This window comes from Muntiacus reevesi, chromosome 4, assembly GCF_963930625.1.
Source record: "Muntiacus reevesi chromosome 4, mMunRee1.1, whole genome shotgun sequence".
NCBI lineage: Eukaryota > Metazoa > Chordata > Mammalia > Artiodactyla > Cervidae > Muntiacus > Muntiacus reevesi.
Genome location: NC_089252.1, coordinates 1,070,961 through 1,084,682, shown reverse-complemented (window position 1 = coordinate 1,084,682; position 13,722 = coordinate 1,070,961). Strand labels below are relative to the sequence as shown.

The 13,722-nt window shown below is 54.3% G+C and overlaps 1 protein-coding gene across 2 annotated transcripts in view; it reads right to left on the bottom strand.

The window, feature by feature from the left end:
• Positions 1–13,722, bottom strand: part of SLC66A2 (solute carrier family 66 member 2) — a 41,971-nt gene that overhangs the window by 2,587 nt on the left and 25,662 nt on the right. For both annotated transcript variants that reach the window (XM_065932259.1, XM_065932260.1), the window contains one exon: positions 10,913–11,129. In XM_065932259.1, the coding sequence (XP_065788331.1) occupies positions 10,913–11,129 (217 nt within the window). The remainder of the gene's footprint in view (positions 1–10,912; positions 11,130–13,722) is intronic.

Here is a 13,722-nt window from a genome sequence, read left to right as displayed (position 1 = left end):
GGCCCGGCGTCTGTGTCCAAACAGCCCTGCAACTCCTGCTGGTTTGTCATCTGGGCTCACACAGTGTTTAAAGACTTTGGTTTTCAGTTAGCTGATATAACTCTGCATTTAAACAGAGTTTAAAGTTTTGACATTTGACTTTGGTTTCACAGTCTGTGATAGAATGCACATTTGGGACTTGCTGAGTATCTTAAATCCGTACATGGATCTTGCGCCAAATTTGGGAAGTTTTTAGACACCATTTCTTCAACTCTTCTGCACCACTCTCACCTCTCCTGCATCTCGAGTGACACAAATGTTAAACATCTCCTGCTGTCCCTGAGTCTATTCTTTTTTCCCCAATATTTTTTTCCTGTTGTTCAGAATGGATGATTTGTATCAATCTTCAAGTTCATTGATTTGTCCTTTGTCATCTCCATTCTACTAATGAACTAATGAAGTATGTTTTCTGTTCAGCTACCGTATTTTTCAATTTAAAAATTTTTAGTTATTTCTCTCATAGCGTTTATTTCTCCCCTGTGATGGTCTATCTTTGCATTGATTTCAAGAGTATCTGCTATTGCTCTTTAGAGAATAGTTACACCAGTGCCTTTAAAATCTGGTAACTCCAGTCCCTGTGTCAATTCTTTATTGTCTGTTGTCTTTTTTTTGAGAGTTGTTGAGATTTTCCTAGTCTTCATGGTGAGTAATTTTGGTTTACATCCTGGAGGTTTTTAACACTACGTAAGGAGACTCTGTCTTGCTGCAATCCTGTGGAGAATGTTGTTTTTTTTGTTCCAGCAGGAAACTGACATGGTTAAGTTCAAGCTGCAAGCTGTGGCTGGTATTTGGGGACTACGGCTGAATTCAGTTCAGTTTTCAAAACCACTCAGATCTGCACAGCATGGCCAGCAGTCAGTGGTCAGCGTGGGACTTGAGTGGTGGTCTGCCCCAAAGGTCCTGGGGGAACCCCATTTCCACGCCTGAGACAGGAAGCTTTCTGCCCCGTGCACCTTTCTGGGCTTGGGGCTGTGCAGGAGTCCAAACTGACAGATGTGGGAAAACAAGATGCGTCCTGTCATTCATGTAATACATCCTCCCATAGTCTGCCTGCTCCTGTACCCAGGGCTGCTCCATCCATCTGGTCCTGTCTGTAGGTGCACCCAAGGGAGACATAGGCCTGGTGTGAAAAGACCTGAGATTGGTAGCCCAGGGAGCATCCATCCTGAGAGTGCTGGCCTCTGCTGACTGGTCCCTGTGGATGAGACCTAGTTTGCCCTGGCCAGAGGCTGAGGACCAGGAGGGAGGATGTCTTGTTGCTGTCCGCTCTTCTATGTGGCATCTTTCCCCACAAACTTGTGCCCCTCTCTCCATCCAAATTCTGTCCTGCTCTGGTGCACCAACTCAGAACTTGAGAGTGAAGTAACAAGTGGCCTGCAGGTGACTCTACATCATGGACACGGAGGGGACTGGGTGGGACCCCCACAGCGGTGTTTGGAAGGAACAGCAGGTGGGGGCACAGGGACCATCTGGCAGCGGCTGGGGTCAACCTGCACACGTCGAGGGAAAGTGCAGAGGCAGGGGGATGAACACAACGTGGTGGGCGAATGCACCAGAGTGACCGCTGGGATGAGACCATGTCCACAGCTGCGGCGGGAGCACCGTGTACCGGGGACTGGGCACCAGTGTGGCTGGGTGGCCCCAGGAGGTTGCGGGCATCGTGGCGGACCACAGCGGCAGAGATGCAGGCCTGCAGCGAGGCTGCTCACAGCTCTCCAGTTCAGAGCACTTTCATTTCAAAGGAAACCCACACCCACAGAGCAAGCATTTCCAGGAGAAGCTCTGACAAGCAACCACAATTTCTGCAAATGGCCGTGAGGATGGGAAGAGAACCAATGTCATAAATGACTCTAATTCCATTCTACAGAATTAAGAGCTAAGACACAGTCTCCCCCAGAGACACCAGAACTTAACAGAAGACCCAAGGACCCTCCCTTCAAAAACAGACACCACATGGTGGCCTGTGCCCTTTTAGAGAGGAGACGCTGAGGCACAAAGAGGTTGGGTGACTCACCCAAGGACACACAGCCAATGCCTCGCAGCGTGGGAAGGGCGGTGGAGGGGTGGCAGAAGGCACAGCTGAGCCCGTCCCAGCTGGTGTCCCTCTGGGCCTGAAGGCACAGGTGTACCTTCACCCTAGCAAGTGGAGACGTGAGGTCAACACCGAGAGCTGGGCTCTGCCTGACACTCACGGACATTTTTAGCTGCCCAGATGCCTCTCCTGGCCTTGGCCCTCAGTTGGCTCTCACCCCAGAAGCAGGAATCTTACAGCCTTCCGAGGCCCCACAACCAGCCCCGTGTGTTGAGGGCTCAGGGCAAATGTTTAATCAAACTGTTCCTGCCAGCCCAAGCGCCACCCTGAGCCATGGGAGCCCGTGTACCAGATGTGGACACTCTGGACATTCAAGCTCATGTTCCGAACCCCCTGGTCACCCTGGACCCTGCACCCTGTGGGCATGTGCACAGGCCCACACCCATTCTCCCCTACGGTGTCAGGCCACCTGTTACCCTCAACAGCTATCAGGTGGGCGAGCCCTGAGGCCCAGTTACCACCGTCCAGCAGGCCAGGGACGTCCTCATGTGTACCAAGGCTGGAGCGTGTCCGCTGCACATGGTGGGGTCCAAGAAGACCCCTCCTTGACTGAGGGGCGCCAGCCTGTGGTTTGGATGGCACAGGAAGCTCAGGGCAGGGAGAAGCTGTGGGAGCCAGTCTGGGCAGGTGGGGACTGTCCCTAGGCTGCATTCTTCAGCTGGGGATGGGCCGGGTGGGCGGCCCGGGAGCTGATTCCTTTCTCTAGTTTCCTCCTCACCCCGGCCCCAACTCCAGCTGCTGCATCCTGTGCCTGACCCTCCCCATGAGTTTAATCCAGGCTCCTGTTACTTCATTCTTGGCGCCAGCATTTTTCCTCCCAAACCGAGCAGCCTGATGACTATTCCTAAAATACTTCTCACCTCGCCCCTGCCCCATCCAGACAACCAGAATGCCTCTCCCCAGCCAGCGCCAACGTGGCAGAAGCCTCACTCCTGCACCTGCGCCGGCCCCACCGGAGCCCACACACCTGCCTGCCACTCCTCACTCTTACCTCCGAGCCCGCACCCACACCTCCCCTCCTTCCTGCCCATCCAAAGCTCTCCCAAAATTCAAAAGCTACCCAGAACACAGGAGTAGGTCTTTGTGATCATGGGTCACAAGGTTTCTTGGGTGTAACACCAAAAGCATAGAAATTTTTTTAAAAAACGATATACTTCATCAAAATTCAAATCTTTTGTGCTGCAGTGTGAAAAGATGGCCTGCAATGGAGAAGATGTATGCAAACCAATAAGAATATTTAAAGATCTCTACAAGTCAATAAGAAAAGACAAGCAATCAAATTTTTACATGGGCAAAAATCTGAACAGACCTTTCTCTAAAAAGATACACAAATGACCAATAATCACAGGAAAAGGTATTTGATGTCATCAGTCATCAGGAAAATGCAAATCAAACCCACAGGAGACCCGACTTCACATCCACACGATCAAAAGGTAACAAGTGCTGGTGAGGCTGTGCAAATGCCAGAAACCCGCACCTCCAGCGAGAACGTAAAATGCACGGCCGCGACTCCCCAGCTCCACTCCTAAGTGTATCCAAGACAGAGGAACACACGTCCGCACAGAAACTGGCACATAGACAACACTGCTGTTCACAGCAACCCTGCTCACAGTAGCCAAGAAGACGCCAACCCACCCAGACATCCAGCAACTGAAGAGGAGATCAGCAGAGCTTGACCTGTGAGCACAGTGACTGTCACTTAGGAAGGATGGACACTGGCCGCTCACTGTGGATGGCCTTGGGAGCGTCACGGAGAGTGAAAGCAGCAGAGAGGACCACGTGCTGTGTCATTCCATTTCTCTGATGTGTCCAGAACAGACAGAGCCGTGGAGACAGAAAGCAGATCAGTGGTTCCAAGGCCTGGCCGAGGCAGAGGCAGTGGGGAGCGATCACCAGCGGGCACGAGACTGCTTTTCAGGTGACGAAACGTCCTAAAATTAGACTGGTGATGGCTGCACAGCTCTGTGAATGCACTACAATCCACTGGATGGGATACTTTAAATGGGTGATGGTGTGACAAGTTACCACTCCATGAAGTTATCTTTGTAAGTTCCAGGGCTTTGGTTGGACTTTGTAAGTTCCAGCCCTCCTTGTCTCCTGACTGGCCCCTGGGTGTGCAAGTGTGGTGTGCACTGTGGTGGAGGTGTGCCTGCGTGTACACACCCACAGGTGCACTCTAATGGGCATCATGCACGGCACCTCCACTCACGATGGCAGGCTCACCACGTGTCAAGGACGACACAGAGGACAATGGGTGGGGGGCTGGGGGTGACACACATGTGGCCCTGGGGAGGCGCTGCCCTGATTCCCAAGCAGCTAAGGCCCCATGCTCGAGGGCAGGTCTGGAGCTGGACCAGGTGAGCACTTCCCAGACACTGGACACTGGACACTGCTGTCAAAGCCAGGAGTGTCCTGGCTGGGACGAGCCAGCAGCTGGCCCGAACTGCTGTTCCCAGAAGCATCCCCGCCTCACAATACCACACACGTGACCTCCTCCTGGGGCCCCCTCGGCCCCCGTGGCCAGGGCCAGCATTTTCTCTGAACACCGCCCCCAACCGCAGGCTTCCCGCCTGCCCCTCCCTCTCTTCGGTCATAACTGGATCCACTGCTGGTTTTCCCCACATTGGCCCCCTTCACCCGCCCCCAGGCTCTCCAGTAATTACTTGTTGGGGAACATCTTCTAATGCAGCAAAACGTGGAGGAAAGAGGAAGGAACTTGGCTCACAAGCTGCCTTTCAGGGCTGCAGCGCTCATTAGAGATCTTATTTCAAAGCTGCATCACTTTCTATTACTGGTTCAGAAGCACCATTCCAACTATCGCTTAACATTCTATAAAGGGAAATCACTCGAAAGTACCTCCTGCATTTCCTCCAAGGTAGAAGCAGCAAAAGCATGCATGTGAGTGTGTGTGTATGAATATGTGTGTGCACATGTGTGAATGTGTGCATGTGTCTGTGTGCATGAGTGTGGGTGCATACCCTCTGGGCAGGTCCCCTGGGAGACAGGTGAAGCTGGACTTTGAGCAAGACCTCACAGCCCCTGCCCTCTTGCACCTCCTGATGGTCTGAGGCTGAGTGTCCCACAGCAGATCAGAGCCGGCCTTGACCGCAGGGCTTCAAGAGTCCTGAGTCTCAGCAGATCCAGGGCTGCTCCATCTTGGGGGTGAAACAGAAACCTCCCTGGGGGACACCTGAGGATGCTCAAGTCAGTCCATGTGGTGCAGCTGCTAGGCAGTGGGGACGGGGTCAGGGCAGCCCTGAGTCCAAGTCCTGAGTCCAGGCATGGACACTGGAGAGGGCGGGAGGGCTCTGGTCCTGAGCTCTGGACAGAAGGAGCCAACCTCGGGGGGCTCCTGTGTCCTCGCCAGTGGGGCTGTCCACTGGCCAGGGTGTTGCGGGCTGGGGTAGGTTCTGCTTTCAGGCTGAACCGGGCCACCACACGCACACCCAGCATGCCGCCTTCTCTCCTCCAGGCTGGGGTGTGGACAGGCGAGGGGCGCTTCCCTCACGACCCCACCCTCCTCGCTTCCGCCTGGGAGCCAGCCATCTGCCCGCCAGGAGTCCGGCTGCAAAGTGTTGGGCTGGACACTCAGGGAACCCCAGCCACCACGGCTCAGACTCCCTGAACCCACAGGCACAGGGCGCTGGCCCTGGGGGCACAGGTCAGACCAGCCTCAGCTGCACAGGGACACCTGGAGTCTCCTTCTCAGGATCATGGAGTCAGACTCACTGACCTTCGACAGCCAAGCCGTTCTGGGTGCTGGGGACACTGCACTGAGCAAGGAAAGAAGGCCCCTGCCCTGGGAACAGTATGACAACTTTGTCAGGGACAGAGCAGAGACCAGGCTGGGGCCGAGGGAAGACCCCCAAGAGGACACACAGAGCCCAGGTGCCCATGAGCTGGGCTGAGAGAAGCAGACGCTGGGGCGGCTTGCTTAACACAGCGGATTCAGATTTGGTCCACTGTCACATGAACATCCCTTCATCTTAGAGGTTCTCTTACACAGACTTCTGTGAAGAAGAACTAATTTTACAGAAAACAAAACTGCACGAGGCTCCACGCCTGCACTTTCTCTCCAAGCACTCAGCCTGCTCACTCACTAAGAAAGAGAGTTGGTTCAGTTGTCATTTCTGACTCTCTTGTGACCCCGTGGACTGTAGCCCACCAGGCTCCTTTGTCCCCAGGTGCTGGGCCTTTAAAAGCACACAGAGCAAGGTCACCCCGCATGGACCCCAGCTCGATGCCCAGGAACAAGAGGCACACCCCTGCTCTGAGCCCAGGGCCCCGTTGCCGCCTGTCACTGGCACAGCCCCACATCACCTGCACCATCAGCTGGCAGGGGCGTGGGCAGCAGTGCAGGATGGCCCCAGGACCGGCCCTGCAGACCCCCTGGAGCCTGACCGTCCTGGGCTCGCAGAACCATTCATCCTCATCACGCCACCCCCAGAGCCCGCTTTTGGGCCGGCAGCTGCTTGTCATCAAGTCAGTCTCCTTAACAAGAACGAGCGCGGTCTGGAGAAGACCCTGCAGACGAAGCCAACTGGAGCAGCGACGCATATCTGGGGCAGACACCAGCCTCCTCCGCGGGCTCGGGGCCCGCTCAGGACCCGCCGGCTGATGGCCGGGTCTCTACCCCACGCAAGGTTGGGGCGGCGGCACCTCCGGGCCTTCTCACACCCCGCTGCCTGCCGCCCCAGGGAAACGCCTCTGCCTCTGCGTCCTCACACCCGCACCCCGACGTCGCCTTCATGCCAGCACCCCAACCCCTCACACCCGCACACCAATCGCTCACACCAGCACCCCAACCCCTCACATCAGCACCCCGACCCCTCATATCCCACACCCCGACTCCTCCCACCCGCACACCGACCCCTCACACCAGCACCCCGACCCCTCACACCCGCACCCCGACCCCTCACCCCAGTACCCCGACCCCTCACACCCGCACCCCGACCCCTCACCCCAGTACCCCGACCCCTCACACCCGCACCCCGACCCCTCACCCCAGTACCCCGACCCCTCACACCAGCACCCCGACCCCTCACCCCAGCACCCCAACCCCTCACCCCAGCACCCCGACCCCTCACGCCCACACTCCAACCCCCTCACCCCAGCACCCTGACCCCTCACACCCCACACCCCGAACCCTCACACTCGCACCCTGACCCCTCACACCCGCACCCTGACCCCTCACACCCACATCCCAACCCCCTCACCCCAGCACCCCGACCCCTCACAACCCACACCCCGAACCCTCACACCCACAGCCTGACCCCTCACACCCACACCCCCACAAGACCCCTCACCGCAGCACCCCAACCCCTCAGACCCCTCACACTGACCCCTCATCGCAGCACCCCGACCCCTCAGACCCCTCCCACCGACCCCTTGCCCCAGCACCCTGACCTCTCACAGCCCACACCCCAACCCCTCACACCCCAGTAACCCAACCACTTCACACCAGCACCCCGACCCCTCACACCAGCACCCCAACCCCTCACATCCCACACCCCGACCCCCTCACACCCCACACTCTGACCCCTCACACCAGCACCCCGACCCCTCACACCCTGCACCCCGACCCCCTCACCCCACCACCCCATCCCCTTACACCAGCACCCTGACTCCTCACACCAGCACCCTGACCCCTCACACCAGCACCCCGACCCCTCACACCCCTCACTCCAACCTCCTCACACCAGCACTCTGACCCCTCACACCCCACACCCTGACCCCTCACAGCAGCACCCCGACCCCTCACACCCTGCACCCCAACCCCCTCAGACCACCACCCCAACCCCTCACACCCCACACCCCAACCCCCTCACACCAGCACCCTGACCCCTCACATCAGCACCCCAACCCCCTCATACCAGCACCCTGACCCTCATACCCCACACCCCGACCCATCACACCAGCACCCCAACCCCCTCACACCAGCACCCTGAGGAGGTGGGTAGGTGGAGTCAGGTGAGGAGGCACCAGGGGAGAGGGGCTTGTGGTCGCAGAGCACAAGACTACATGCATCCCTCACGTCCTAAAGTCAAGACCTCCTCAGACAGCACTGCTCACCCCCACACAGCTCCCCAGGCTCCCCTCCAAGTGCCAGGAACTTCTGCTCGTCCTGTCACTCCCGTGGTCACCCCCCCACCCCACCGAGGCCAGAAGTGGGATGGCCACACCCGTGGCTGCACTTCTGCAGAGTAGCCCCAACCTCTGCGGTCCGGCCAGGCATCTTTCCAACATCACCTTAGCTGGATGAGTCACTGCAGCCCCACCAGGGACATGGTACCCACCGGGGCCTTTTGCAACTTTCGCCACTGTGCACAAATTCTCCAAGAATTAGCCCTATTGGCTAGGTACCCACAGTGGTAAATTTTCATAAATATTCATAAATGCATCCCCAAGGGTTCTCCTATTTCCCGAAACTGGCATAGAGAATCAACTATTTCAGCCCTTCATTAGTTCATTCAATAAATATTTACTGAACTGCTGTAATTTTCCAAACACTGTGTCAGATGTTGGGGAAAGAAATGAATGGGATGCAGTCCATGTCCTCAAGGTCATCAGTCAAGCGGATGAGCTGGCAAGTTGAAACATGGTTAAGCTGTGGTTTTCCAGTAGTCATGTACAGATATAAGAGGTGGACCATACAGAAGACTGAGTGTCAAAGAATCGATGCTTGAGAACTGTGGTGTTGGAGAAGACTCTTGAGAGTCCCTTGGACTGCAAGGAGATCCAACCAGTCAATCCTAAAGGAAATCAATCCTGAATATTCACTTAAAGGACTGATGCTGAAGCTGAAGTTCCAATACTTTGGACACCTGATGTGAAGAGCTGACTCACTGGAAAAGACCCTGATGCTGGGAAAGGTTGAAGGCAGGAGGAGAAGGGGACGACAGAGGATGAAATGGTTGGATGGCATCACTGACTCGATGGACATGACTTTGAGCAAAGTCCAGGAGACAATGAAGGGCAGGGAAGCCTGGCGTGCTGCAGTTCATGGGGTCGCAGAGTTGGACCTGACTTAGTGACTAAACAACAATAGGGGAAAACAATAAAATGACAATGGCTTTCTCATCAGAAGCCATGGAGACCAGAAGGAAATGGCACATTTTTCAAGGTCTAAAAGAAAAGAACTATCAAACCAGATGCTACATCAGCAGAAACATCCTTCAGATGAAAGGGTATCAAGACATTCTCAGGTGAGGGGAAAGTGAAAAAACCTGCCATCACCTGATACCCTTCAAGGTTGGTTTCAGAAATTTCTCAGAACAAGGGAGAAAAAAACAAGAAAAGAAATATTGGAGTAGGAAGGAAGACAGAATATCATAAGCAAAAATAAAGGTAAATACAATATTCCTCTTCAATTCTGTGCATTATGCTGATTGAAGCAAAAATTATAACATTATCTGATGTTCTAAATACAAATAGAGAAAATATTTAAGAAAATTATAAGTGGAGGGGAACATTTTATGTATATAATATATAATGTATTAAATACATCATCAAGGGAGGTAAAGTTTCTACCCTGCATCCAAAGTGGTAAAATGATGACACAATTATGTGATAAGTTCTATACTCATAATATATTACTTAGACAAGTCACTAAAAAATCTGTACAGAGAGACACTCACTCAAAAGCACTACAGATAAATACACTAAATAATAACTCCCCCTTCTCACCTCCTCCAGCCCCCGGCAACCACCATGGTACCTTCTATGAATCTGACGACTCTAAGCTCATATAAGTGCAATCACAAAGTATTTGTCCTTTGTGATTGGCTTATTCCATTGAGCATCATGTCCTCAAATTTCCCTACTGGAACCCATGTCAGAATTTCCTTTCTGTTAAGACTTATTAATTTTCCACTGTATGGATGGACCACGTTTTGCTTATCCATTCAACCACTGATGGACACTTGGGTTGTTGCTATGTTACAAACATGGGCTTACAATATCTGTTCAAGACTATGCCTTCAATTCTCTTGGTTATACACCCAGAAGCAGAATTGCTGGGTCATATGCAGGAGACATAAGAAACTCCAGTTCAAATCCTAGGTTGGGAAGATCCCCTGGAGGAGGGCATGGCAACCTACTCCAGTATTCTTGCCTTGAGAATCCCATGGACAGAGGAACCTGGTGGGCTACTGTCCATGGGATCACAAAGAGTCAGACATGACTGAAACAACTTAGCACACAGTAGCTCCATTTTTAATATTTTGAGGAAATGCCACACTGTTTTCCACAGAAGCTGCACCATTTTGCTTCCCACTAACAGAACATAAGAATTCCAATTTTTGCACATCCTCACCAACTCTTGCTGTTCTTCTGATGGTCCCCGTTTGAATGAGTGAGAGGCAGTGTCTCTGCATTTTTCACTGTATGGGTCTTTCTCCTCCTTAGTTAAGTTAATTCCTAAGCACTTTACACTTCCTGATGTTATTGCAAATAAACTGTTTTTGCTCCATCGGGAAGTGCCTGGACCTGTTCCTGGTGGTGTCAAGCGGAAGGAGCTGCTGTGTTGTCTCTGCATTAAAGGGCTTGAACCTTCTGCCTTCTGGAGACATCTGTAGACCCCCACCCCATCCATGGCTTGTGGTGAGCTGCTTCACAGGAGGCTCTTGGCCTCCCCTCACCTGCTGCACACAAACTCACCTGCTTGCACACCAAGAGGTCAGGAGACCAATGAGCAAACCGAAACTGCTCGTGAACTGGCAGTTTTCCTAGCAGAACTGACCACCAAGCAGCCATACCTATACATCTGATTTCTGCCCCTACCTCATGCCCTCCGTGGACTGGTGGCGGTGGTTGCGATAGAGCTGCGGCACACCCAGCATGGCCTCGGTCAGCACGGCCAGGAAGCCCAAGGTCTCCACAAAAAGGGCCGAGTCAATGGACAGGTAGGTGATGTAGCCCGCCACGCCAGTGAAGGCCAGGACACATTGCACATAGTCCGCAAAGCTGCTCCAGTGCCAGAAGTGGTGCGGGTCGAAGTCTAGGGCAAAAGAGAGAGACATGAACCGGGAGTGGGGTCGAGGGCGAGGCCAGCGTGGAGAGGATGCGGTCGAGGAGGGAGAGGTCAGCGTAAGAAGGACGCAAGCGAGGAGGGCGAGATCAGCATGAGGAGGACGCGAGGGAGGAGGGTGAGGTCAGCGTGAGGAGGACGTGAGGGAGGAGGATGAAGTCAGCGTGAGGAGGACGCGAGTGAGGAGGACACGAGTAAAGAGGGCAAGGTCAGCGTGAGGAGGATGCGAGTGAGGAGGGTGAGGTCAGCGTGAGGAGGACGTGAGTGAGGAGGACGTGAGTGAGGAGGGCGAGGTCAGCATGAGGAGGATGCGAGTGAGGAGGACGTGCGTGAGGAAAACGTGAAAGAGGAGGGCGAGGTCAGCATGAGGAGGATACGAGTGAGAAGGACGCGAGTAAGGAGGGCAAGGTCAGCATGAGGAGGACGCAAGTGAGGAAGACGTGAAAGAGGAGGGTGAGGTCAGCATGAGGAGGACACCAGCGAGGTGGCGAGGTCAGCGTGAGGAGGATGCGAGTGAGGAGGGCGAAGTCAGCGTGAGGAGGACATGAGTGAGGAGGGCGAGGTCAGCATGAGGAGGATACGAGTGAGAAGGACGTGAGTAAGGAGGGCAAGGTCAGCGTGAGGAGGACGCAAGTGAGGAAGATGTGAAAGAGGAGAGTGAGGTCAGCGTGAGGAGGACGTGAGTGAGGAGGACACGAGTAAGGAGGGCAAGGTCAGTGTGAGGAGGACGCAAGTGAGGAAAACGTGAAAGAGGAGGGCAAGGTCAGTGTGAGGACACGAGTGAGGAGGATACGAGTAAGGAGGGCAAGGTCAGCGTGAGGAGGATGCAAGTGAGGAAGACGTGAAAGAGGAGGGCGAGGTCAGCATGAGGAGGACACCAGCGAGGTGGCGAGGTCAGCGTGAGGAGGATGCGAGTGAGGAGGGCGAAGTCAGCGTGAGGAGGACATGAGTGAGGAGGGCGAGGTCAGCATGAGGAGGACACAAGTGAGCAGGATGTGAAAGAGGAGGGCGAGGTCAGCGTGAGCTGGACATGAGTGAGGAGGGTGAGGTCAGCGTGAAGAGGACAAGTATGAAGAGGGCGAGTTCAGTGGTAGGAGGACACAATCGAGGAGGGCGAGGTCAACATGAGGAGGATGCAGGTGAGAAGGTTGAGGTCAATGTGAGGAGGACGTGACTTAGCATACTCAGGTACTTGAAAAAATATCTGTCCCCCAGTCCTAGGGCTGCAGGACGTCGGCACAAGCCTGGATGGGAGAACAGTGCCCAGAGAAAAGCCTGGCATCACATATGTCCTCCCGCCCCCAGGGAGGGCCCCGGGGTTCACCCTGGCTCCGGCAGGCTGCAGGGTCCATGTGACCACCTCCCCCATCTTATTCCCTTCAGGCTGTCACTGTCTCCAGTCTGCTGGTCCCCGTCCCACTGTGTCACAGGCAGGTTCAGCAAAACTGTTTTAGCCAAAAAAATTCATCCATACAAATGCCAGAGACGGAGCACAGCGAAGGGCAGAGGTCACCCTGTAGGTGCTCAGTGGCACCGGCACCCTGTCGAGCCCCTCCCTTAGTGAACACTGAGGACAGGACCCCTCCCTGAATCCATGTGACAGACATGCAGGGGAACACGAAAACCAAACAGTGGGGTTAAGACGGGGGAGAGGGTGTCCCTGGGAGCGTGAGGTTCCCAGAGCCTGGCCGCCACCTGCCAAAGAGCTCGGTTACATGGCTGCCATTTGCCAAGTCTGCAAAAAGATCTATGTTTACACAAAGAAAATACAAAATTGCATTTTATGTAACTAAACTCATTTGTGACAAAAAACAAAGACTCAGATAAATTTAAAGAATTCCTTTTGAAACATATAGTCAGATGAGCCCTCACCCACTTTCTGCCCCCAGCACGACAGACCGAGCAGCCGCCTCCCATCAGCCTGGCACCCTCAAGGGCCCTGAGCAGGCAAGCCAGGTCACGCAGGAGGAACCTCATGCTGGCAGGATGCACTGCACATGCCAGCTCCCAGGACTCAATGCTCAGGGACCTGCCTCTTCCGAAGGATTAGAGCCAAATAATTCACTTCAAGAGGGGCAACCCCGGTGGCTCAGTGGTAAAGGAGTGCCTACAATGCAGGAGACTCAGGTTCAACTCCCGGGTTAGGAAGATCACCTGGAGAAGGGCATGGCAACCCACTCCAGTATTCTTGCCTGGAGAATCCCACAGACAGAGGAGCCTGGTGGGCTACAGTCCATGGGGTGGCAAAGAGTCAGACATGAGTAAACAGGCACACACAATGCAAGAACCTACTCGACAAGAACATGGATCTTTTTATGGTGACTAATTGTGTGATGAGCTGCAGTAATAAGCCTGATTCCTGCTGTTCGGGTTTAATAGACCTTCAACCATGTGGGTCAGACTCCACACTCCAGACAGAACTCAGGCATCACAGCTCTCAGATTATTGCCCAACAGTCCCACCACCTGAGCACCCACTGCTGCAGCTGTGATGACGGTGTGATCATCGCAACCACCAGGATTGCTGGGACGACCCCCAGCAGTAAACCCAACTCCAACGCAGA